This window comes from Neoarius graeffei, chromosome 7 (genome assembly GCF_027579695.1).
Source record: "Neoarius graeffei isolate fNeoGra1 chromosome 7, fNeoGra1.pri, whole genome shotgun sequence".
In the NCBI taxonomy this organism is placed as follows: Eukaryota; Metazoa; Chordata; class Actinopteri; order Siluriformes; family Ariidae; genus Neoarius; species Neoarius graeffei.
Genome location: NC_083575.1, coordinates 50,832,959 through 50,860,841, shown reverse-complemented (window position 1 = coordinate 50,860,841; position 27,883 = coordinate 50,832,959). Strand labels below are relative to the sequence as shown.

Here is a 27,883-nt window from a genome sequence, read left to right as displayed (position 1 = left end):
ATATGCTTGGGGAGCTCAGTGTGGGGGAGATAAAGTCTTCCTCACTACAACCCTGACATTTTATTCCCTATGGCTCAAAGCTGAGACAGTGATTGGGAGAAAGGTCACTGCAGCAAGTTTAATTTGCCCTGAAGTGTCTGCTCACTCAGTGCCCCGCAATGCAGATCCGATTCTCACTTTTTTTTTTTTTACATAAAAGTATGCATGTATGCATGTGCATACTAATCTCTCATTCCAATGGAAAATGTCTTTCAGCCTGGAGAACTATGTGCTGATATATAATTAGACATTAAGTTGAGTTGCTCTACTGCCAAACCGAGTTTCTCAAAACAGAATTACAATCATTTCTGCACAGTAGATGTTGGCAATCTGGATAAGCAGTGTTACATAATATCCCGTGAATGCTGTTTCACAGTTCTAAACCCCCAGTGCATGAATTTATGCCAGATGTCAAAGTAGATCATATTCATTTCTAGCCACAATACAGAGCTCAGATGGAATGATACTCAGCATTACTTTTGATGCAACAGTGCATATAATTTACTTTCTCTTTCATTTGATGAAGTGCATAATGCTGAACACCCGAGTCTTCAGCAACTCAAATTCATGAAGCTCCTTTATCGCACTCTGATGATAAATGAGTAAATTATTAAACTTAGTAGTCTGAAAATGTATTCAGGAAAAGGAAAAAAAAAAAGAAAGAAACTGGACCAGGGGTATATGTTGCACCTTGTCAGCAGCTCTACCCAGATGAACCTGCAGTTAACCACTTTTTGATACTTACCTTTCTTGAACTGCTCGAGCATTGCATCAAGTTTGGTATCATTAAATACACAGTGCAAAGGATGTTTGTAGAACTGTGTGATGGTTTTAAGTGGGGTACAGTCATCTGGATCAACGAAGGCCAGATCTTTAACAAACAGAATGTCGACAATGTTCGACCGCTCGTTCTCAAAAACAGGGATGCGAGTATAACCGCTCTGCATGACGTCAGACATGGTGTAGAAATCCAGGATGGCGTCAGAAGCCAGCATGAAGCAGTCATTGAGCGGGGTCAAAACATCCTCGACCGTTTTGGTCCTAAGCTCCAGGGCTCCCTGGATGATGTTGAGCTCCTCTTTCACCAGGTCATGATAGGGATCTGTGACGCGCAGCATCGCCAGTAACTTTTCACGAGTGTAAAAGTTACTTATTTCTTGATGCAACATGTTATCCAGGAGTTTGCTAATCGGGTATGTGATGGGGAAAGTGGCCAGCATGAGCAGCCGAGTGAGCCAGATGGTTTTCGAGGCTATGGCCAGCCCGTGTCTGGATGCGACTGAATGTGGCAGAATCTCTCCAACGAAAAAGATCAAGAACGTGCAGGCAGCGGTGGACAGAGGTGTGACTCCGAGAATCTGGCACATCCAAACAACTAAAAATGTGTTGGTGAGCACATTGCACAACACCAAAGTGCAGAGCACGTAGTTGCCGTGTTTGCGCACGGACTCGATCTTGCCCGCGTACTTCTGCTCCTTCTCCGTGCCACTGTTCTGGAGCACTTTCAGCTCCACAGGGTCGAGGGCGAGCATGCTTATAACGAGTCCGCTGAAGAGAGCGGATAGCGCCAACAAGAGCACAGAAAGAGTCGCCTGAAGCCATCCGTCTGCGTGTGGTGGCCGCTCGACCACCGCCAGCCAGAAGTCCCTCGACCTAAAGTGCTCCCACTTGGCCCCATCAAAGGCGCACATGGAATAATATTTGACTTTCTCACCGCGCCGCAGGTCTTTGGCCAGCAGCTCTACAAGGATGGAGTTCTGGCTGGAGGCCGACTTGAACGAACCCAGCAGCTCTATGTCAGAAGTTCGCGCGCTCTCTTCTACACATAAGTTCCGCTTCGGGTGAGCTTGACCCTCTCGGCCCGGCTGCGGCTCCTCTACAAAGGCGATCCACGGCGCGGTGGTGGCATCCGCTCTGGAGCTCGCGTTTCGGTTCATCCTCTGCGGCGACGCTGCGTAGTACACCCGCAACACGAAGCGCGTTCCCTCGGTCGCCCTCAGCAGTCCGTTCTGCACAGACAGCACCGGACTCGTGTCCTCTGGACGGAAGCCTAATAGGCCGAGGGCGTGACCGGGTAGATGCGAGACGAGAAGAAGGAGCACCGGCAGCTGCCATGGTGCCGGGATGCAGAGCGGGAGGAGAGCATCCGCAGCATCCGCAGCCATGATGCTGAGTGGCTTTTCAGAAGGACATAGGCGAGATGTGTCACGTGGCGATCTCTCTCTCTCTCTCTCTCTCTCTCTCTTGCACACACACAGCTGGTGTCTTTTGCACATAGCTCATAGCTCGAACTGTAAAATCTCAAGGAAATGTACGGTATATACTGCAATAACGATATGACGTTTGCCGACTGCTGAGGTCGATTTTCGCAGGAAATTGCCAATAACGAGCGACTTCCCCCGATTATGCATAATTATACAGAATCTGTGTTTGAAAAACTGAATAAACATTGACTAAACCAATGAGCAGTTGACTTCTGGAGACAATTATACTAAAGAGCATGTCTGCGGTGGAAGATATTCTGTTACATTAGGCATAATGGTCTGATCATTTACTGTGAACACACATTAGGAATGTTTTAACCTGTTTAACGTTGGAAATACATAGAACATGTTTACAATATTTGGCAGTAAGATCCCAGTGCGTGATGCAGACTTGTGTGCTGGTCTTGGACACCCAGCCTGCTTTAGAGGGGATACGATCTGTGTGTCCACATGATGGCAGCATTGCATCAACCCACACTGGAACTACGAATCTGAAAGCAGAGGTTTCAGGGATTTCAAACATCAGTCAGACCAGTTTCCAGCTCCAAACACACATAAATACAAAGAGTAGCTTAGAAAAAAAAAAAGAGTTGCTCGAGAGTTCTTCGTGGTTAATGGTTCTTGCTTTCTAAACAGGTTCTGCCTGTGACCTTTTGCTAAAAGGAAACAATGCGTTGTCTGGTTTTATATACAAGATGTATAGTTTGAGGGGTTTTCCACAGAGGCAAAACAAATCACACTTTAGGGCCGTGTATTTAACATTCTCAGAGTGCATGCAGTTTTCTTTGGTTCTGATATGTTTGTAACTGGAACATCAGAATAATATGACCTGGATAAAGAGTCAACTCCAAGGATTAAGAACATTTGTATTAGAGAACTATTATCTATTTCTCCATTTATATAGCCTATAATACATATAGCCTCTTTCTCAGACATAATGAAAATAACAGGAACGAAATCAGACTTTCTGGAGACTTTTAGAAAGTAAAAGCTTATGCAAATAATGAAGACAGTATTTGGGGGGGGGGGACATTTTGACTAACTTTTCAAATATATATTAATAGGCTACTAATCTCATGGTGAAGGGAGGAACTGTAATTCTACTCGCCCAAACATGGTGGAACAGGAGCTGAACGCTAAATGTGTTTACGGGAAACTAAGTGTTCATATTTGGACTGGAGAGAATCAAGTAAAATCTCGGCTGTTTGGAGATTTGACCGCATAAATAACGTGTAGCCTATAAGCTCTGCTCGCCTGTTCAGTATCGCTGCCACGTAGTAAATCAGAGGCGCAGTCCGGGTGAGGAGACTTTTCTTTCCGAAGTGGCTCAGCGCGCCACCGGCGTTAAACAGGGACGCTACGGTACGAGGCCTGGGCTTTGTACTTGGGGTTTACTGCTGTGCCTGGGCCTGTTTCTGTCTCAGATCGCTTCCCTCTCTAGGCCTTTGGAAAACAAGGACGTTTCAGAGCAGATTCTCAGTTGGATGGAGCTCCTCTGGCCACAGGAAGCTATATAACATCCTGAAAGTTGCTAAACCATAGCCAGCCATTTTATCCAAAGCCAAATAGCCGAAAGAAAAACAGCATTGTAAAGACGATGTTCGAGTTCCATAGTCGATGAGCACTAACACTACCACCTCCATAATCTAGAATAATCATAATTTAGAATATTCACAGGTTATATGCAGGTCAGCAAATGTTTATTACACAGGACATTAACTAAATAATAATAATAATAATAATAATAATAATAATAATAGTGTGTATAGTATGTATATTTGTCCTTGATTTGTCTGAATACTTAACGGAAAATAGTATAACGAGGAGATGAAGAGTAGATAATGCATATCTGTATTTTCGTCAATAAATTCGTGATAAAAGTAGCACACTGGATTTATATCCTTTCCCACCTTTACATTATGTTTTTGGTAATATTTCATATTTCATATTTTGTTATTTTATAGTGCTTCCATATATACTTGATATAATGTACTATCTATTGGATCCACGTCATTGAAACATATGGATGCAATGTCTTGACATATCAATTATTTCAAGCAAAAAGCCCGATATGACTATATGCTTACATATACACTCCTTTTATTAATTATGGAGCAAATGCAGCAAACCAGTAAAATCTGAATGTAAACTGAGACTAAATGTAACTCGTCCGCCGCTCAGTCTGTAAACTGAAATCACAGAATAATCCTCAAACCTTTAAGCGGAACTACAGCAGTGCAGCTCCACACAGCACCTCAAACACCACAACCTCCGGTCTCTTACAGCAGCGACAACCTTCTGCACAGGCCTGCCTATTTCTTCTTCTCCCTATTATTATTATTATTATTATTATTATTATTATTATTATTATTATTATTATTGCGTCATGGGTGCAGATCCCGGGGGGGGGGGGGGGGGGGGGATGACCCCCCCCCCCCAATTTCTGAAAAACATGAATTGTCCCCCCCAATAAAAATCCCCTAAATTATTAAAAATTGTACAAACAAATGTATTTTCAGACAAATGATTCCCTGTGCAGTACTTTTTGAATGATGTGGCGAGCCTCTACGAAGTTGTGATTTATGGTTGCATGGTATGAGTTGCATACGGGCAAAAAAAAAAAAAAAATCACTTTTGTGTCCCCCCCAATCCTGACATCGGATCTGCACCCCTGTATTGCGTATATAATTCTGTCAATTAAAATGTCCCATAATCAACATATTTAACAGAGTGCACGATTTAACCTATAGCCTGAGAAAGAAAGAACCTTGACCTTGGAAAGAAAGAAAGAAAGAAAGAAAGAAAGAAAGAAAGAAAGAAAGAAAGAAAGAAAGAGGACTGTCAAAGCATTTTACATTAACAACAACAACAACAACAACAACAACAACAACAACAACAACAACAAAAGATGATGGGAGAAAAATGAAAAGTTCGACTATATTACCTCGTAACCCGTGATGGTTTGGCTCTAGCCTCGAGAATTAAACTGCATTTTCATTAATCCTGTTAAATAAGAACAAATTATCTAATAGCCTTCATGTAAGTAATTAAACTTCATTGTGTCTTTAAAAGCCACTTTTCTAAAACTGCACCTAAATTGTGTATCTTCCTCGGGCTGTTTTAAAGGGATATTAATTTAAAACAATTAAATTCAGTGTGAAGTGAATAAAAATAAAGCTACATGAGTGAGGCCCATTATGAAAAGACTACGCGAGCTGAATAGCTACAAGGCTGTAAGAAAACACACCCTGTCCCAAGGTCTAATAAACCACAGATTTTCGGACACTGAATCAGCTACAGGTCTAGACAGAAAAGTGTGCTATAATTTGTCTAAAATTTAGCCGTTAGCATTAAATTAAAAACACTGGCAATTTCATTTTGATAACTGCCAAATAACTCTTTTCAAAAATGTCGGGCCTATGTGTAACTTTAGTAAACTCTGCCTTATTTCTTGACAGTCGCAGGGCTAGAAAAGGTTTCAGACTGTCGGGATGTTTTCCGGTTTAACCTGAGTTTTTAACTATTTTCTCAAGTATTTTAAAAATCAAACGGTTATCAGAAAAGTTGTGGTTTTACAGCCTTCTCTATACTGTTAATGAGCGTTAATAACCCCTGTTCTGCTCACTATGTTTCAGTTTATTCCATTTTACTTCCAGTTTATTAGACTTCATCCTACCTGGCTGAATAAATTTGAATATATTTGACTGTGTTTGACTTAACTGAAGTGAGTGAAGCAGGGGTCTTGGTGAATGCTGTTGTAATAGAGTGCTCTATATTTCATTTTCAACAGCAACAACAATGATCAGTTAAAAATAAATAGAAATAGACCTATTGCATAATTATTGCATTTGGACAACAATTAGACTGAAGATCAAGAATCACTCATCGGACTGTTATTAGTCTATTTATTGGATCAAGAAATTGCTACTCCAGTATCCTCGTGTCTTTCTTCTACATCACCTTTTTGTATCACAGCAATCTCTAGGCGGAATTAGAGAGAACAACACAGGCTGCACTGTCTGAACAATGCCATCGAACCACGTTGCTTTAATGTGTGTACAGAGCACGAATCTTTAGTACTCTTTAAGCCTAATACTTGATGTCATTCTCGTTTTAGATGAGACAGGCTAATGTGTTTTAACGCCATCTGGAAAGTGTTAAGCGGATTGATTTAGCAAACCCAACTATGAACATCAAACAGGGAGGGCGCATTATTCATCACACTGTAGACAAGTTATATTGATTTAAAAAAAAAATAAAAATAAATAAATGAAAATCTTTTCTATTCTTGAACTGTGCAAGGAAAACCAACCGACCTAAAAAAAAAAAAAAGAGCCCTTTAGATGACATCCTAAAAACAGTTTAGAAATTACTTACAGGCCATTTGAAGGAGGGAATATCCTTTTTTTTCTGATAGCACATGTTACCTCCAAGCAGGCTATTAACCTCAGGCGAACGTTTATCCTTTACTTTAACATAATTGACGTAAATGTCTTCTAGCAGAAATCAAAATCACTTCCTAAGTAGTTCAGTAGCCTAGTCTGTGTGGCTCTTACCTTGTGTGTGTGTGTGTGGAGTGGAGGGGCGGTGCTGCCTCCGGCCCCCGTTAACGGAGAGGCTGGGATTCTGGCCCCGGGGCGGATACGGCAGCTAGAGCTTAACAAACAGCGCAAAACAGGGGGGTGGAGGGGAGAGCAGATTACAGGACTACAGAAAACAAACACTCACTTAAAGAGGGTGCACGACAGCACTTAAGGTGATTTTTAATCACGTTATTTTTTCATAAGGCTGCTCAGCAGGGTCTCCTCCAGCTCGCAGTGCGCTCAGATCAACGGTTTTGTGGACAGAACAGAAGATGCCCCGGCGGTTCTTCCCTCAGATGATCGGCTTGGCTGTGTGGTGGGCATTTCTAACCCAGTCTCCGAGCTCTTCCGCCACTACTACTACTACTACCTACCGGCGACACGTGGCCGCTGATAAGAGACAGCATTTTCTGGAGAGGACGCTGATTTTACTGGACGTGAATACACGAAGCCCGGTGCGGCTTTTGAATGATAACTTCTTATCACTGCAAGTGGACCCGTCTATCCTGAAGAATGGCTGGCTAGACTTCTTAAGGTATCCGATTTTTGACAGCTTTCTGCACTCCCACTATACAGCCGAGCGATTAGACCCCATTGCTCTAACGCATCTGTTTTCATTTTCTGTTAAAAAAAAAAAAATCAGCAATGCTGATATTTACGCGCCAAAGTCATACAGGCTAATCACAGGGCGAATAACAATACTGTGTGAACATTTTTACTTTACAAGTGCGAACAATAAATTGAGCAATTTCACTTTTCGGTTGATTTTGCGCATGTGAAAGCAAAGTATCCTCAGCAGCCTTGTGCACAATTGCTGTGGCAGTACTTTTGGCTTCTCCACACGAAGAGACTCGCCTGTGGGTTATCAGCATGTTATCTATCAGCTGCAGTATTTCATCACATTACCAGCTGCAGTCTTCACGAGATCAGAGCTGATTAAACAATACTGAAGCTTCCATAGAAGGACTCTGTGGCCTCTCATCTTCTCTCTCCTATCTCAACTCATGCTCGCAAATCGACCAGGCTGAGGGTGGGACTGAACTTGGCCATGACCTTTAGAAAGGGTTTCGAAGGACAGCAGATGGACGAATTTTCGCATCGATGAAACTTTTCTCTTTTAAGGCGCGATGCGCAGGAAGCGATCATCTCAGTGATGTAGTGGGCATGGAGCTAAAATCCTCCTGTGATGGTCGCGGTGATGCTGTGTGCCATTTAGGCCAGAACTTTGACCTGAGAGTGAATTTATGATTTCTAGAGGTTTGATCGTGTTCAAAGACTCATTTAATAAATGCCCAGCTGCAAAGGAGGCCAATTATATTCCTGTCTACGGTGGTTAATAAAACATGGTGAATAAATACCACGATTTATAACGGAAACAAAGCTCTCTGTGGAGCAGGGTTACTATATCAGCCTGACAAATGATAGCACATCTCACACCAAATATTAATATAAAGAAAGCTAACATCAGCAGATACATGATTTGGGGGAACGTGCCTGCGGTGATACAGAAGCGTGTTATTGGATTCGTGACTGGTTCATTTCTGAATAAATAAAATAAAACAAAAACAAGCAAAAAATCTAAATAAGTGCGCAATGACAGCGTAAACAACAAACATAACTATATATGCGCACGTGTGTTAATAAATAAGTATAAATCACCATCATCAGCAACAACAAATAGCACTATTATTATTATTATTATTATTATTATTATTATTATTATTATTATTATTATTATTATATACATAGCCTATAATACACCCGCCGGTTTCTGTTTACATTAAGATCTGGTTAATGACTCAGATCGAATAAGACGTACAGTGATGATAACTGCTTTTATTTGGTTATTTATTCTATTCTATTCTATTCTATTCTATTCTATTCTATTCTATTCTATTCTATTCTATTTATTTATTTGCAGCTTGAGATGAGCGCAGTGATCTCTCCTAAATACTCGATTTAAAGGTTTTCATGACAGATTCTTTAAACCCTTTAATGTAACACCAAAATTAATAATAAAAAAACAACAACAAATAAACAAACACGCACGCACACATGCGCGCACACACACGCACGCACGCACACATTATCTTATTATTATAATGGGCATTTATTTATTTATTTATTTATTATACACGCACTTGTCTGTGTGTCGTCGTGCAAAGTCCGAACACCCGGTGAAGTGTAGTATAGTATATCGCGGTATCGTCTTGTATAAGATCTTTCATTTCTCCTTATTAAACATCAGATCTGCTCAAGCTGTAATTAAACGAAACTTAATTAAATTTCTAGTTCACACGGGTGTAAGTCATGAGAGCTTCAGTCATGTCCTCGACCTACTAAGCCACGGTTTGCAGATGTGACTCTTATTTAATGTTTTAACTTTTAAATCATGCGTCAACACACAGTTTTGCCGAGCTACACAACCAAGTCTCTCAAAAGAGCTAAATAAATAAATAAATAAATAATCCCTAGCTAAGCACATTGGTGTTTTAGCTTTATTACATGGGTGAAACGTTGCATTTGGGACAGATAGATTTTTTAAAATCTCTGTGGTCTAGCTCGTCTATGTAGGCCTATTTCTAAATGTCTGAGATAATGTGTTCCAAATTGTGACTTAAAATCAAGTACAGGCTACAATATTACAAGAGGCAAATGAGAAAATTAGTGAAGCAATTCTTCACCAAATGTGAAGTTCATTTATTCACTAAGGATCCTCCCTGGCTAGGAAAAAAAACAAACAAACAAAAAAAACACTTTTATACCCAAAGAATGAAATGAAATCTTACTTACTTGTTATACTAGAATACAAATTCATAGCTAATTGGTAGCATGTCTGACTTTAAGCAGTCTCTCTCTGTTTCCTCAGTTCCAAGCGGTTAGTGACTTTGGCTAGAGGACTTTCTCCAGCTTATCTGCGGTTTGGAGGAAAGAGGACAGACTTTCTCCAGTTTCATAACCTGAAGAATTTAGCCAAGTTTAGAGGACCAGGACCAGACTATTACCTCAAGAATTATGAGGATGGTATGAGAATGTTTCTTTGTAGTGCAATTTTTACATTTTATAACAGCAAAATTAAATTATAGAAGTACTTTTGCTTTAACCATATAATCAGATCTTACTGCATTACGGGATAATGCATAAAACATCTGCTTTTGTGGTATGAATAGAAAAAATGAGTATAGTTTACTGTTGATATTTTTTTCCAATGACTCCTGTGTCTGCTCAGACATAGTGCGAAGTGACATTGCCCTGGATAAACAAAAGGGCTGTAAGCTGGCCAGTCACCCTGACATGATGCTGGAGCTGCAACGGGAGAAAGCGGCTCAGATGCAGCAAGTTCTCCTGAAGGAACAGCTCTCCAACCACTACAGCGATGTCACAATAACAGGTAGGAGATCACAGCAGCATGTTGGATGTGTCATAGAACACAAAGTCTATAATACAGCAACAGGGAACAAAAAGTTGTGCTCGTTCGCCCTCTTTAATGCTTGTGTTTGAGTCACCTTAATTAAGCCTGTTCCAGCATGTGCAACTAGACTAAACTGAGATTTTTTTGCCCTTGGATACCTGTCATGGAGTTGGCTGAGGTGCTGTGCCTGTTTTGTTATGCAGTTGTGTCTATTGCAGTCAGCTATCTGTTAGTGATATTAGAAGCAAGGGAAAAGCTTTTCTCAGAGGAAGGGAAATAGAGATATCAATGGCATGTGGAGATATTATGATAAATGAAAAGTCTGCTTCAAAAGTCTGGCCATTATAAATTATTCAAATACAATGGAAAGTTGCAAATGAAAGTGACTGGTGAAATAATTTCCTGTTTTAGGTCAAACATTTGAGCTTAAGTTTCCAATCATTAACAATCCTATTTCCAATGTACAGGAATTTATCGCTTCTTCACTGATTCTTCACATATATGTGCTGCACACAATACTCACAATATTTAGACGTTGCTAAAATATGTATAATTATTTGATTAGATTGAGTCACCGATGAAAAATGATTCTTGCCATATCCAGATGGATAGCTTATTCTTTGCATATACCTACAATGATAACATTTTGGTAATCTTAAACTTAAGTTAAATTCCACAGCTGTCTGCTGAAGAAAAAAAAAAACAGTTTGGAGCAAATCAATTTGTGCTTGTTAGTGCTGGATTTAGCTTGTGACCATGCTGGTTGATTAGCAAAACCTTTGCATGATCATGTTTTATTACATTTTCAGTAAAGACACTTGTGTTCCTCATTAAAGCTTAGTGAATTATGGTGTAATGGGTCAAGATCAAGGACCAGAGTAGAGTGAAGAGCAGTAAAACAAAAGATGAGTGATGACTGAAAAAAAACCCCAAATCAGACAAATAGGTTAATGTATCCTTTTAATTAAAAATAATTACCAGCTGCAACATAAGTGAAAACGCATACAAACTGAAAGGTCACATTAGGTCTTTGCTGCTACGGACAGAGCATTTCAAGTTCTGAAACAAAGCCGTTTAAACACTGAAGTTAGTGCTGGTGGAAAAAAACAATCATTCATTCACTCATGACATTTTGAGTTGGCCCTTGACAAGTCTACAAGTTCTGTGCAGGTGTCAGTTGCTGTTTACTGCAATGTAAATAGTAATAAAATGGTTAGACGAAAGCATATACTCAATTTCATCCCATTGGGATCTTAACTGTGTTCAACTGATTTGGTTTTAAATGGATTCAGCTTTTTTTTTTTTTAAAGCCTGCAGTCATTCATTCATTCATTCATTCATTCATTCATTTTCCCCGCTTCCTTTCATTTTTTAATTTAGAATTGATTCTTGTTATGTATGCTACAGATTAAATTAGTCTGGAATCTACTGAAGATACTGTAGCTGTGATATTATGTATGGCATTTATCGCACAGCTGCATGCTGATTGTGAATATGGGGGTTTGTGAAGTGCATTTTTGCTGTGCTGTGTTAAACCCAATAAAAATAGAAATAACAGGGATTTTTTTCCCCAGCATGTTTACTGGAGTAGGATGTCTGTAGAGTATGTACCTGGTAGGAGAGGCTCCGCAGTCTCAGGATTTAACACACCAGTGTTCACAGTCCAGAGAGACAGACAGGCCTGTTAACAATCAGAATGCCCCCTGTGCAGTGCCTGGCAGGTGGGAGAAGTGGTAAAACAGCTCTCCTCCATCCTTTCCACTCTCTGCATGTGACCCTTGCTGACCCTCACTCATTACAGTGTGAATTGTACTAGGCGAGAAAGCACCCCTGCCAGTTAAAACAAACCTTGGTAAGACACGCGGAGGTCAAACTCTCACTTTTCTTTTTGTCATAGTTTAGTCCAGGTTAGTTAAAGCAAACCATCTGAAACAAGTCAAGGTCAGGGTCAGTAGATGCTCTCAAGTTGCTGCAATTCAGAACTCAGACTGCTTAGTTCCAGTGTCACTGCATTCCTCTCTATCTTTTTTTTATAGACAAAGTGAAACTGCAGCAATTTATTACATACATAGTCTTGTACATGTCCCGATGGTGCAATGTATATCTTATCTATAGGTTTAATAATTTAGGACAAATTATTGTGAAACACACAGTGTGTGAAAGTCTAGTATTTTAAGAGAAATATGTACTGTTTAAAATCTATCACAGCTTCTCTTACTGGCCAGTTAACACAGATATAAATTTAAAGCTGCCATGTTGCCTAGTTCAAATGTAGACATATGACAAATCCATAAATCACTTACCACATATTCAGATACGCTTATTATGATGAATAGCCACAATATGTACTTGTGCATGAATCTTTTTCTTGGTTATAGCACTCTGTTACAATCATTTCATCAACCATCAAGTGAAATACAGAAAAAAAGATTGAATTAAGTGCCTGGCGAGAAGACGGCTGTGGTTGTCATCCTAGCTCGCCTGAAACTTCAGTGGAACTCTCTGCTCTAGCTAAAATCCTGGAGCCTATCACGCATACTCTCATGAAAACAATATTTGTAATAATCCCATGGCATTACATCTCTGTTACATTTTTACACTCAAATTAATTTTCTATTTTCTCTCATCTTCACTGTTTGTTCACCCTGTCCTGTTTTTACAATTACTTTCCAGTCTCTTCCTGCCTTCCGATATGCCTTTATATGTGTTTCTTTATGAGATAAAGCAGGAAACTCATAGTGACAGTCCTTTCTTAATCATTACTATGTATTGTTAAGATGTTTGTAATATTTAAAGCTGTTCCCAGAGTATAATCCATCCACTCTTGGACACCCCCCCCCCCCCCCCCCCCCGACACTGAAGACAAATGACAGGAAATTGTCCAGTGAGTGTAGTTTGGGCTTTAACTAAAGGTGCCCTTTAGCCCCTCATTTTCGTTGACAGCAGTAACTACTTGGGTTTTCATCTCATTAAAAGCTCTTTAAAGGAAGATCTTGTGAAAACAGTATTGACAGTGATCTGTAGAAAATCAACTTTGTTTATTCATAGGTGGGAGAGGCAAGGGATCCGCTCTTATAAACTTCCTGTTTACAATGATCCTGAATTTTTGGGAAAAAAAAGTAACATGGTTAAATGAGACATTTTGCCAGATTAAAGTGAAGTAATGAGTATCTGGGCATGTGTTCAGATGATGCTTTATTTTCAGCTTTTGGAGCCAAATTTGAGTCCTGTCAAGAGTGTTTGCTGCAGAGTGGTAATTTCATGGAAATGGCCGATGAAGTATTTTGATGAATAATGCATGGCAGGATTTCTTTCTCTTTTTTTCATTTTGGACTTATTGGTCATATTGTCTGGATGCTCATCAGACTGCATGTAAAATACCTCAGAGTTTCATGTTTTGGTTCCCCTCCCCCAGTTCCTCGCACTGGTGAGAGCATGCGTGCGTGCACTCAATGCAAACACAGCAAGAGCATGTAGCTCACTGCACTAGTGATGGATCTGAGACTCCAGCAGATGTTGCTGCCTCAGAAGGGAAACACGACTTTTTTCAATTTCTAAGACGTTAAGCAGATGAAGGTTCCCTTACAGCGACATATACATTAAACACACACACACACACACACACACACACACACACACACACACACACACACACACACACACACAGAGAGACAGGGACGAATTCCTTGAAGTAAAAACACATACACACAGTGCATAATGGTTCTGTTTAAACTCTAGAGGAGAGAGAGAGAGAGAGAGAGAGAGAGAGAGAGAGAGCTAATGGCACGTGTAACATGAACATTTACACTATCTAATCACTTCAGATGTTTGGCTAAACAGAATTGTGAATATATGAGACACTAATACTTGCAACACAATCTCTCCAGTATAAAATAGGAGTCTATCACTGTCAGGCCTTTCTCTGGCTCTAATGGAGTCATTTTAGTCCTGAAAGAAATAGAGTCTGCAGAAAAAAAAAAAACTGTAACATGTAATAGTATACGAGGAACAATTGGGAGAGGTAAAAAAAATCATTTAAATTAATATTTCATTACTTTTTCTAATGATCTTTGTAGTTGTCAGCTTGCTATAAATAATGTAGTAAAATATCTATTAGAGCTGCTTTGTCTCTGAACTGCAAATTATGAGTGTACAATTTCTACAGATTCTTAAAGTAGTGAATCTTTATTTTTCAACAGAAAGATCAGATTAATTAATTAATTAATATTTTTGCATCTTATTTTAGAGTAGGCATTTATTGTTAAAAAAAAATAAAATGTTGCTTTCTGTTTCCATGAAATGCATCAGGTTTTCTTTAGACTTTGCCCAATTTATTGTAGCGCATAAAGCCATCCGTCCATTATCCATAACCGCTTATCTTGTAGAGGGTCGCAGGCAAGCTGGAGCCTATCCCAGCTGACTATGGGTGAGAGACGGGGTACACCCTGGACAAGTCACCAGATCATCGCAGGGTGACACAGAGACAAACAACCATTCATACTCACATTTACACCTATGGTCAATTTAGAGCCACTAATTAGCCTAACCTGCATGTCTTTGGACTGTGGGGGAAACTGGAGCATCTGGAGCATCCCCATGCAGACACGGGGAGAACATGCAAACTCCACACAGAAAGGCCCCCGTCGGCCACTGGGCTTGAACCCAAGACCTTCTTGCTGTGAGGCAACAGTGCTAACCACTACACCACCGTGCCACAGAGCGCAAAGCACATTTACAAATCCAGAAAGAAAAAGGAAAACACCACCTACTGAAAGTGTGTGTAGTAATACTATGTGTTCTTGGATCCACTGAACCTACCGGACACCAACATAAGCACCTGGAATAGTGATTTTGTTTTACCCATGGGTGTCTCTTAGTATTAGTTTTTCTCCCTCATCGTGAGTGTGGGCCAAGAGAGATTTGTCAAATTTGGCTGCAAAATTTTCAGAATGGTAAATTCTCTGGTGCCAAGAACTACAGGAAACCAGATTTTGCACATTTCAACTTTGCTTTCTGAGTCAATGTCTGTAAAAGTAGAAATGATATATACATCAATTTACCTCTTGTGGTTTTATGAAATTTTAAAATAACCTACAATTAACTACGGTAACAATATAATTATCCATTTTCTTCATAAATTGTAATTCAATTTTATTTTTCCTTTATACCAAAATACAAAATTAATAACAAATAATGTTTCCTTTATTGTATCTTTAAAAATCAATTGTTATAGCCAAAAAAATTAAAAATAAAAATTGTTAGTAATACCAGTTCTCATCTTTTATCTCTGTAGGTCTTCTCTAACACATAACTGTTACTACTGTTGTCTGTTGAGGGCAGGTTCAGGGTTCATTCATGACCCATGTTGCAAGTCATTACTTTTTATACAGCTGGTATTCACTGAACATCATAGACAGCTAAGTAAGCTTAGAAAAAAAAAATCTTCCCACTACCCTATAGATCAGCAATCTGATGGCCTGGATCAGGTACAATTACTCACAATGGTGACCTAAACCATCCTTCCAACCCAAGGAGAGAAGATTGTGGCATTTTAGGAAGTCAAAAATAAATATTTATCAATATATAAATACTCAACGATGAACGAGAGCCACGAAATCATAAGTGTAAATCTAAGTACACTCCTAGAAAAAAATGTTCTTCAACAGTTCTATAAGGGTTCATCTGGGGGAAAAAAGTCTTCTAAGCTTCCAAAAGAGAGGTTCTACTTAGAAGTCTTTCTGATAGAGAAACACTCTGTGGTTGGATTCGTCCAGAAGGCCAACTGAATTACTAAATCATATACTCATGCTGCCAATATTTACTTATGCGATCATTCTCATGCAACCAAACTTCAGCACAATTTATAAGTGAGCAATTAGAGAGAAATGTTCTGATACTACAAGCCATTCCTGCATTGGCAGGTTTTTTGGTCCTGAGGTAAAATTACTTTCATTACTAAAAGACGTTTTATTACTGACACCCAAATTTGACACTTGTGCTGTCAGGAAAATGCATGTGCTTGCCCCAGGAATGTGGCAGTGTTTGCTTCTCTCAAAGAACTGGCAAGGAGTTGATTACATCATTAAAAAGCATTACAACCAGTTGTAGAGGACGTGCATGTGGTTGCAATGTGTCACGTGTAGCTGTGGTTATTTATATATAACCGTGGTCACTGCACCTGGGAAGCTGATTGATTTTAGATCCATATGGATATATTACAAGTGAATACTTTTTGGAGAATTAAATGTGAGGCTTTTGTAAAACCCTTTTTATTGTTAAAATGACTCCCGGCCATAGAGGAATATATTAATTTTGGCAAATTTTCAGCAAATGGAATCATGTCATACTTTCAAAGTAATTATCATATTTAATTTAAGCCTCATTGCAAGAAATCAAGTGAACGTCAATGCTCTATGTTTATATAGCCATAGATCACAGGCATGGCACCCAGACTTCTTCCTCCAGACCACCCTGGTTTCCCATTTGCTATGGTCTCAGATGCTCTTTAATGTGCTCTCAGACATGGATACTTGTGGGTGTAGAGCATCTTTTTCTGATTGGCTCTCTCACTCTAGGTCATGTTGGCTTTCCCTTTGCTCCAGGAACAGATTTGTATATCACAGCTGCTTTGGCCTTAGCTTGTACGGATGAAATGTACCAGAGGAATAAAAGTTCAGGCTGATCCCATACTGTGGCAAGGAAATGTCGTAAATCTGCCTTAAAATATTTAATTTGCATAGGGAGTCTTTCAGTTATCTATAACAAGTAGAATGATTATTGTTCCCTTGTTTATTTTACATTTTGCTAGTAGTCGATGGATCTTTCTGTAGTCAAGCTTCAGTGGGATGAACTTGATGGCTCAATGAGAAAAGTACATCTCATCAGTCATTAAGGGCTGAAAACTTGATGACATTTCATCGAATGGCTTCTTGAATTGGTCATGAGTGCATTAAGGGTAAATGAAGGCATTGCAATGAATGTTAGTGGTTTGTTATTGCACCAAGTGATCAGGCAATTTTTTTCCTCCCAAAGCAATACTTATTTTTTAATCAAGATAAGTGATAGCACTTACATTTACATCATTTGGCAGACAGTCTTATTCAGACATGCTTACAGAAGTGCTTAGTAGTTGCCAGTTAAAGCAGATCCTCATGTTTGTACAAATAGGTCAGGATCTATTAATACTTTCCAGCTAAAGGAAAGTTTTAGAAAGTTGAAGAGGAGTAAGTACAAGAAGTAGATACAGCAACAAAAACAATGTAATTAGTGTTAATTTAAGTGATTGGGAAAGAGGTAGGTCTTCAGTCTTTCTTTGAAGACAATCAGTGACTCAGCTGTTCTGCCATTCAGGGAAAGTACATTCAACCACATGTGTACAAGTACACAGAAGTGTCTCGATGCATGTCTTTCTTGTACCTCGAGGGATTGCAGGTCATATCAAGCCATGCTGGAGGCTTGAAAGGGACGTGATGCAGAGTGGGGTGTGATAATTGCCTTCAGGTAGATAGGAGACAGTAGTAGAGGTAGTAGAGTAGAGGTACAGTGCCTTCCATGATTATACAGATGAGTAAAAAGGGTTCGAAAAAATCCACCTTTTGGTGAAGTAGCTTCGTCTCACACTGAAAAAAAGAGAAAAAAAATCCAACCTATAAATGAAATAAAATTATCCAGCGAAAAACAAATTCCTCATCAAGAAATAATTATTTTCAACAAAAACAAATGTACCACAATTATTGGCACCCCTGGAAATTATAGTGAACACAATATAACTGAAGCATGTTTCCCATTTAAACTGTACATTTTTTGAGTTGATTGGCATGTGTAGGAAATTTCAAGCTGTAATCCATGACTTCCTGATTAACTGGGGCACAAATATAAGGTGACACAGAGACCAAATTCCTTTAGTCATTCATCAAAATGGGAAAGATTAAAAAACACACAAACCAAATGAGGGAGAAATGTGTTGACCTTCATAAGTCAAGGAATGGTTATAAAAATAGCCAGTAAATAAATTGTTATAAAAATAGCTCTAAAAATTTGTACATCTTATTTATTTATTTATTTATTTATTACACCCCCGTTTTTGCCACTTGAGGTACTTGGACCACAAAGGAAATATGTGTTTACACTTCATTGTGCTATCCATGTATTTTAATGTGCACTATACTGGTATTCTGTACATTACTTTTACTAAATAAACTCATCATCATCATCTACCCATCTGAAAATGTCCATTTCAACTGTCAGGGCAATAAGTTAAAAAAAAAAGTGGATACCAACTGGAACTGTTACAAACTTGCCTGGAAGAGGACCCAAGTTTATTTTGCCCCATGTACAGTGAGGAGGAGGGTAAGAGAGGCAAAAAAAAAAATCCCCAAGGATCACTGTTGGAATTATAAGACAAAGTAAAATCTTGGGGTTTCCAAGTCTTCAAAACCATCATGAGATGCCATCTCCATGCCAACAGATTATTTGGAATGTGTGCCAGAAAAAAAAGTATTTTTCGTCAGTTAATCACAAACGTAAGTACTTGAAGTTTGCGAAACTTTGACTGCAACTATGTTTTATGGTGGTCTGATGGAACAAAAATGGAGCTTTTTGGCAAGAACCACTCAAGGTGGGTTTGGTGTAAAAAAAAAAAGGATGGCTATAATGAAAAGAACTCAATCCCAACTGTAAAATATGGTGGAAGTTCTGTGATGTTTTGGGGCTGTTTTTCCTCCAAAGGCCCTAGAAACCTTGTTAGGGTACATGGCATCAAGGACTCCATGAAATACTCGTCTCGTTATCTGTAGCCGCTTTATCCTGTTCTACAGGGTCGCAGGCAAGCTGGAGCCTATCCCAGCTGACTACGGGCGAAAGGCCGGGTACACCCTGGACAAGTCGCCAGGTCATCACAGGGCTGACACATAGACACACACAACCATTCACACCTATAGTCAATATATGGTCAATTTAGAGTCACCAGTTAACCTAACCTGCATGTCTTTGGACTGTGGGGGAAACCGGAGCACCCGGAGGAAACCCATGCGGACACGGGGAGAACATGCAAACTCCACACAGAAAGACCCTCGCTGGCCACGGGGCTCGAACCCAGACCTTTTTGCTGTGAGGCGACAGCGCTAACCACTACACCACCGTGCCGCCCTCCATGAAATACTAGAACATTTTAAATCAAAATCCGGCTGCCTCTGCCAGGAAACTAAAACTCAGTCATCACTGGATCTTCCAGCAGGACAATAAGCCAAAGCATATGTCCAAATCAACACAAAAATGGTTCGTTGACCACAGAATCAAGCTTCTGCCTTGGCCATCTCAGTCTTCTGACCTGAACCTCATTGAAAACCTGTGGGGTGAGCTGAAGAGGAGAAAGCACAGGAGAGGGCCTCAGACCCTGGATGATCTGGAGAGATTGTGTAAAGAGGGATGGTCTCCGAGGTCCTGCTCTGTATCTCAAATCTTATAAAGTGTTATCGGAGAAGACTCAGTGCTGTTTTACTGGCAAAGGAAGATTGTACAAAGTATTAAGTGCAGGGGTGTCAAAAATAGTGGCACGTGTTTTTGTTGAAAATAATTATTTCTTGATGAGGGATTTCTTCTTCTCTGAATAAATTTATTTCAATTAAAGGTTGGATTTTTCTCATTTTTTCAGTGTGAGATGAAGCGACTTCACCAAAAAAATGTTTTTTAACCCTTTTTACTAATGTTTACAAGGGGTGCCTCTGTAGTTGCAGGGGTTGGACGGTGTGCAGAGGCAGATCTGTCAAGAGTGAATTGCAGTAGTCCAATCTCAACATGACAAGTTACGCAACAAGCACCTGAATGACGTCTCTGGAGATAGATGCTCTTTTTTTCTGATATGGAGATGTTCAATATTTTTATATGTATTACTATTTTTTGTTAGTTTGCAATGATTTCTTGATTTTAACATTGTAAAATATCGACATTGACTACAATACTACTACAACTAATAATAATCCATCCATCCATTATCTGTAACCACTTATCCTGTTCTACAGGGTTGCAGGCAAGCTGGAGCCTATCCTAGCTGACTATGGGCGAGAGGCGGGGTACACCCTGGACAAGTCACCAGGTCGTCGCAGGGCTGACACATAGAGACAAACAACCATTCACACTCACATTCACACTTACGGTCAATTTAGAGTCACCAGTTAACCTAACCTGCATGTCTTTGGATTGTGGGGGAAACCGGAGCACCCGGAGGAAACCCACAAGGACACGGGGAGAACATGAAAACTCCACACAGAAAGGCCCTCGTCGGCTGCTGGGCTCGAACCCAGGACCTTCTTGCTGTGAGGCGACAGCGCTAACCACTACACCACCGTGCCACCCAATAATAATCATAATAATAATAATTATTATTATTGTACTTGAAATTTGTCATCTATAGCTCACAAAAACAGTTTGCTTTCAATTGCACAGTTATAGTATGATTTCTCTAGAAAATATCTTTTAGCTCATCTTTTCAGAAACATTAGAATTTGAAGAAGATGTAGAAAAGCATATCAAAGAGCTGAAGAGGGTGAGTATATAATATGTTGAAGTTAGAACCTGTTAGACATGACTGGCCATAAACAGTTCACATATGGAAACCTCAGAGAGATTTTAGGCTCTGATAGAGGGCAGTTTGCCCTGCAAACATAATATGTTGATGAAGCTGCACATGAGAGAAAGTTATGTCATAAATCCACAAGTGTCCATAAAGGTGTAATAAAATTTGATGTGGTCTGGAGAGCATTGAAAGGAAAGCTAAATTTGAGTTTTCTGTGGTATGTTACCAAGTCCCACACTTGATTCAAGTGGTGCCTTTCAATTCAAACCCTTTCCTGATCCTTCTTCACCCTTAAATTGAGTGACAGGACCTGACACCTTTAATCAAAGCCAGATGGAAGCATAGGGTCTGTTTGATTTGTTGTGTTGTCTGTTAGCTCTTTAGCACTATTAACCAGCATTTGGTCTGTCATGTGGTTATCGTGGCTAGTGGAGGTTTTATTGTATACCAAAAGAAACAAAGGATGTTTCTTGCAGCTTATGCAAATTTGTGCCTCACATGTAGAGTGATATTTGAAATGAAAATGTTTACTGGCAGTTTTTTTTCCATGGAATTGGTTGCTCATGCAAAATGGTAAACATTAAGGAACATTAAAACATAGCATTAAAGTTATAGTATTAGCAGGAATATAGGATTACTACTACTACTACTACTAATAATAATAATAATAGAAATTTTTTAATGTGTGTAAACAGTGTTTTCCAGTGACATCATTCAGAAATTAGATTATACAGGATTCATCACTGTGATTTCTACCTGACAGAGCCACAGGACACTCAATCGTACTAGCTCGGCAGTGATGAATAAATTATTGAAGCTCTATTGGATTCACACAATAGCATCTGTATGCATTAGGCATACATAACATAGGCCAAGGCATACATGAGGCTGCTACAAAAGTTCAGGCCACTCTGGGCAGCTGTATACAAATAAAATATAATGCAATTAATAACACATTAATGAGGAGATCCGCCATGCCTTCCTATATCTAAAGCATTTGACACTAACAGTCATTAGTTATGAGATTGTAGTTTGACTGAAATAACTACATGAACCAAGTTATAAAACCAATCACCTTCACAAAGAAAAATTTGCCCGACCTGGAAGATAATGTAATGAATCTGTAATGTATTTTTCTCAGGTCAAATTTCCAGATCATTGGAAGCAGGTTGAAGAGATCTGTTAAGCAGAAAAGTGTTGTAATAGAAAGTGATTTAGGTTGCTATGATTGGCTGGCATGTTAATTAGCCCATTCGCAGGCAATTTTAGTAAACTGTGCATCCTTAGTGTATGGCAGACTTGGGCCCTGTCCACACAGCAACGGATTCAGGTGAATCTGATAAAATTGTTTATCGTTTCGGCCTGGCGTCCACACAGCACCGGCGTTTTGGGTGCCCCAAAACGAAATCTTTTGAGAACGGGTTCCAGAGTGGAAAAATCTGGCAACGGCGCCGTTGCAAAGTCGTCTGGATGAGTAGAACGGATTTGTTTACGAAGACGTCACAACCACATGACTATCAGTGCTTCACGCCGGGTAGAAGTGTAATGAACTCGATGCGAGTTGTCAACAAATCCTATAACTTGGTTCATGAAACGCGCTTACAAAATATTTTCACTGCTTTCCAAAAACAAAAACAATCCCACCAGCAAAAATAGGGGAAAAAAAAGGAGCGATCTCACCTCTTCAGATGTTGGTTTAAGTCCGACAATACATTCCTCAAAAAGGGCGTAGAAGAACAAAGTAATCCATCAACGTGTAGCATTCAATTTATTCCGGACCATTAAAGAATTCTGGAGGATATCAGAATGTTGGCGTACCAGCTTCCATCTACCCCCATTCATTCCTCTTTCCGCGTCTTTCATTTTACGCTACTGATTAATAATCAAAACTTTATGTGGCTAATGCTACAGAAGAAGGGGTTTATGCGCATGCGTCTACTTCTTCTATTGTTCTGGTGTCTTCGATGGGACCGTCTTACAGCGCACGTAGAGGTGTGGCATGTGTATTGCATCATTTTCAGCAAGCGTTGCGTTGCCATATGTACCTGATATTTTACTGATCCGTTGCCCATGTGGACACGATATTGAAAAAAAAAATCTCGTTGCCATTGTCGTGTGGATGTAGCCTTGCAGTCCTACCTCATGTTATCAGTACTTGCAGTAAAGCTCTATGGACAGTCTTTAGGGAAATGCTTTGATGTGTGCTATAAAGAGCCTTGGGGCAGCTCAGGGTAGTTCTGCCACTCTTAAATACCCTGCTTCTTTAAAGTGACAAAATAATCATGGAGCAATTACAGCATTAGTGCATAATAAAGATTTCAAAAAGATTATACTGTCAGGTATGTAAAGTCTCAGCACCGTCCTCTTTGAAGAGATCACATCATATTAACCTGAAGATTCCTTGCTTTGTTAGTGCTGAGTTTTCACTTTTCATTCAGTGCTCATCTTTATTTCCAAGATTTACTTTATTTACTCTTTACTCATTCATTATTCATGCTTCTGTTGCATTTTGGAGCTCTTTTGTAGCTTTAGTTTTTGGATGTACTTTTGAATCCATTTTAAAGACATTCTAGTGAAGCAATAAAGAGTAAATTGTGTTATTTGAACACCTTGATAAATATGTTTGTCTTTCATGAAGTGATATGAAATATAAAATATGACATGAGATTCAAAGGAAAAACCTCTCACAGTGAACCAGATGTTTTCAGTCAAACGGCTACAAATTTTGCCAATGCCTCATTTGCACTCATTCCATCATTTTCAATCAAAGATTGATGTTAAAATGCTGAGAGTGCTCATACATCCCATATTTAGTTTGACCTCTGACAACAAACAAGTGAAACCAATCAAGCCTTGTGTCTGATGTCATGATATTGGAATTAGCGAATATTTTAATGAAATCCTAGCTTAAGATTCCTTACACATATTTTACCTAGACCTTATTGCAAGTTATAGTATTAAATATACTAAATATATGTAAAGTTTACACTCCCATGGTCATATGTACAGATACCTGGATGTACAAGATGACCACTTTTAGGAATATATGTCTTCCATCCAAAGCTTGTTCTTACCAGGGGTTTGCGTTTGATGTTCTAAGGCATTTAATATGTGTTACGCAATCTGGCACAAACGTTGGTCTTTGACTTCATCAAGTGTATCTCCAATCAGCCAAGCTCTCAGAACTGTTGACATTAACGGGAAATCATAATCCAGCATGCAGCTCTGTGCTGCCTCAGCCATGTGCTGCTGCATACGACTGTCTCTATGGAGAAGATTAATTAGTGTACACAAATGTGTGTGCATGTATACACCAGTGTGTGTTCGGGGATGTTAACATGTCACTCACTCCTCTATCCTTTCCACTGCTAACCACATGGCCTGATATACACACACACAAATATGTACAATTGCTCTCTCTCTCTCTCTCTCTCACACACACACACACACACACACACACACACACACACACACACACACACACACACACACACACACACACACAGTCTTACAAATACAGTAATGTGCAGCTGAAATCTTGTTAGCATGGTCACATACACACATGAGACATTCACCAGCTAACTAATCTGAACTCTGATATGCGCGCACACACACACACACATGCACGCGCGCGCACACACACACACGCACACACACACACACACACACACACACGCACACACACACACTCAGATTTTATACTAACCATACTGAATGAAAAACAGGTGTCTTCATAGCTTGCATTCTTCAAGAATACAAAAGTGCTTTGACCTGAGCAGCTCTTTGCAAAACATACCCTATCAGACGAGGGTTTCTCTGTAATGTTGTGTTTATAAACACAAGGGTACTTGGGTTTGTATGACATGGAGTGTGCACTTCAGACTACCAGCAGGCAGAGGAGGACTATTGAAACCATATTTTCACTCTAGCCATTTTTGTTGTGAGAGCTAGTTTGTTTTCCTGCCTCCACTTTTGCTTTTCTGTTCATTTGTCTATCTGTAATTTTTATTTATTCATTTGTTTGTTCGAACATGTTATTTATTATTTTCCTCATAATACAGTACTGCTTCTACCCGTATACTAAATTATAGCTAAATGACAAAGCAAAACATGTTGTTGATTAGTATTGCTACAGCGTAGAAATGGCCTAAACTCAGATTGTGAAGTTCTAATGGATTAAAAGAGAATAAATACAATTAATACCACTCATGCTGGCATCCACCGAGGCACCGTGTCTAATCTGGCAAAACACACTAGTTTAACTGAAAGCATATTGTAATGGAGACACAATGTGGTCTTCTTCCTTGCCCACAGAATCCCACAACATCTGCATGATTAAACTTTGTTGTTCTTCCCTTGTAATTGAGTAGTTATTTTGCCTCAAATTGGTTTAGTGTGAGCTGGGAATTGAAATATGGCATGCAGCATAACTGCTTTCCCTCGCCTGGAAAATGCTTTCTCACAGTTTTTAGATCGTTCGTGTTGTCAGTCATTTTTCAAGGCGGAGGTGTGAGAATTCATTATCAGTCATATACCGGGGATGATTAGTTGACTGATTTGTTGAGAGAGCTGGGACATTTTGAAGTATCTGAAGTAAACTTGAAGTGAAGTAATGCTTTAAAGCTACCAAATAGACATTGGGGGTGTAATGCAATGTCACTATCTGTATCTGTTTAGTGCTCCAAATATCTACAGTATATCAGTATTTGGATTTATTCATGTTGCCCACGGAAATAGCGGAAAACACTGGAAAATATAAAATATAGCCACAAAATAGACACAAACTAGCAGCCTAATTTAAACCACCACAACCCTGACCCAGGCATTTACTAAGGCAATTATTAAATGAAAGAATGAACCCCGTAAATGCAGTGCGCAGAAACTCATGTTCATGCTATCAAATGTGGTCTTTCTTTGTCCCATGAGCTTCTTGTCTGATATGCTCATTAATGTCTACATGAAACAAAAACAAACAACAACAAAATCAGAATAGTGTGCCTCATATTCATTTATGTATCTGTTAATTTGGAATACTGTATTCATATTCGATTACACCCCAAGTAGAAATACTTCACTACTACACTTAAGGATGTTTTCTGGAAGTTTTATTTTAAGAATAAATGTATCTTATGTCAAATTTACTACTACGTTTACTTCACTACATTTTTAAAAGCTAATGCTGACATATACTTTGATAAATTTCCCTAGATATTAACCATAACTTTTAACGCTGGTAAAGTCCAATTACTATGGACCTCCCCCCCCACACTTTTTCATCATCATAGTTCTTCAGATCTGTTAGTTGACTTCCAACGTTGACCTCAAAATGCATGTTAAAGAGCCAACTTGTTTACAAATGACACATCACCAGTGCTGTCTGGTAAAAAATTTGCTAGAATGGTCACTGTTTGTTTGTTTAAATCTTGATAAATGACAAATTATGTTAGCACCAGAGCTAACCCCTAATAAATATTTAGCAAAGGCATTCATTGCTGGAAGCTTCCCATTAGCATGATCATTCCATTGGCTTGACATTGAATTGAAGGTTAGATCCATCCATCCATCCATCCATCCATCCATCCATCCATTTTCTATCCCACTTATTCATCAGGGTCATGGGGAAACTGGAGCCAATCCCAGCTGCCTTTGGGCAAAAGGTGGGATACACCCTGAGCATGTCACCAAAAACAGCCATTCACACTCACGGGAAATTTCAAGTAGCCAGTTGACCAAATCTGCATGTCTTTGGACTGTGGAAGGAAACCAGAGCACCCAGGGAGATCATGCAAACTCCACACAGAAAGACCCCAGTCAGTTGTGATGTTCGAACCCAGAACCTTCTTGCTGTGAGGCAACAGTGCTAACCACCGCACAATCAAATTAATTGTGTACATTCATTTATGATATACACATTTTAAATTTTACAATCCTCTCAGAGGATTGCCAGGTTAGCTGTCTGGTGTTAACTCTCACTGAACATTGCATTGTGGTGTCACGAATGGTTGCTAATATTCAATTCAGAAATAGCACCGTATGAATGCTGAGCCCATGTGATTTCCATTCTTCATACCAAGCAAAGTTGGGGCTATTTTACTACAGTATAAAGGGAAAAAAAAAAAACAGCGTCAGTGTCCATCCCAATACAGATTGATGAATTTGCAAAATGGCTTTTGTTTTCACAGACATATTGAAATGCATATGGTGCTTGTCTTTAGTTTTGCGCATTATACCAACACATTAGTGTTTGGCACATAGATGGCAGATTCTTCTGCACTCTGATATCTACTGTAAGAAAGCTTTGTGATAAAACATGTAAAACATATCAACATTGAAAGGTCCTACAGTGTCTATTTTAAGATACTATATTTATAATATTAAATTATTAAAGAATATATAATTTCAGATACTAATACTACTAGTAGTTTTCTCATGGGTTAGTTTAACTTTGATTATTTTTACATGAAACATTTACCAATGATGTTCCTTATAACTTTATTAAATAATGAACATTGATTCAATTTTCAGAACAAGTGCATTCATTGATTTATTTCTAAAAATCTAACACGTGAAGTGGCAAAAGTCCATGTTATGAAATCTATGGCTTTTTCTTGTGTGTTCTGAATCTTATTTCTTGAAGCTATACTTGATGGATATCCGACATGCTGTTATTACCAGTGTTTGAAACATGGGGAGTAAAGGTCTGTGTAGGGACACTTCTTGCACCCTTTGTTTTCCTTAGGAGTAGACATTGTAGATGTCATCTGGTGATGGAAATGCTTTGCTTTGAAGTTTTTTTGAATATGCAGTTTGTTGCTGTAGGTAATCACTGGACATAAATGGAAATGCTGTGGCTCCGAAATGAGCCGTAGCGCTCTGGTACAGTCCTGCTCGTTATGGAGGTCTTATGTCTGTGATCAGATAGCTAGCCTGACAATATCCAGACCCCTCTCTTTCCATTACGTTTGTAAGGCTTGTTGAGAATCAGTGCTTTCCTTTACAGTTGATACTAAGT

General features: G+C 39.2%; 2 protein-coding genes across 3 annotated transcripts in view; one reads left to right on the top strand and one right to left on the bottom strand.

Moving 5' to 3' along the window:
- LOC132889423 (metal transporter CNNM1) overlaps nucleotides 1-2,461 on the bottom strand; it is a 39,077-nt gene extending 36,616 nt beyond the window's left edge. The window contains exon 1 of the mRNA XM_060925899.1: nucleotides 785-2,461. Coding sequence (XP_060781882.1) covers nucleotides 785-2,315 — 1,531 coding nt within the window. The 5' untranslated portion in view covers nucleotides 2,316-2,461. The remainder of the gene's footprint in view (nucleotides 1-784) is intronic.
- The window catches only part of hpse2 (heparanase 2), an 85,567-nt gene that overhangs the window by 13,507 nt on the left and 44,177 nt on the right, over nucleotides 1-27,883 (top strand). Inside the window, exons 2-4 of one of the 2 annotated variants that reach the window (XM_060925891.1) lie at nucleotides 7,091-7,421; nucleotides 9,756-9,910; nucleotides 10,116-10,277. In XM_060925891.1, coding sequence (XP_060781874.1) covers nucleotides 7,159-7,421; nucleotides 9,756-9,910; nucleotides 10,116-10,277 — 580 coding nt within the window. In that variant the 5' untranslated portion in view covers nucleotides 7,091-7,158. The remainder of the gene's footprint in view (nucleotides 1-7,090; nucleotides 7,422-9,755; nucleotides 9,911-10,115; nucleotides 10,278-27,883) is intronic. The other variant, XM_060925892.1, reaches the window with a different exon arrangement.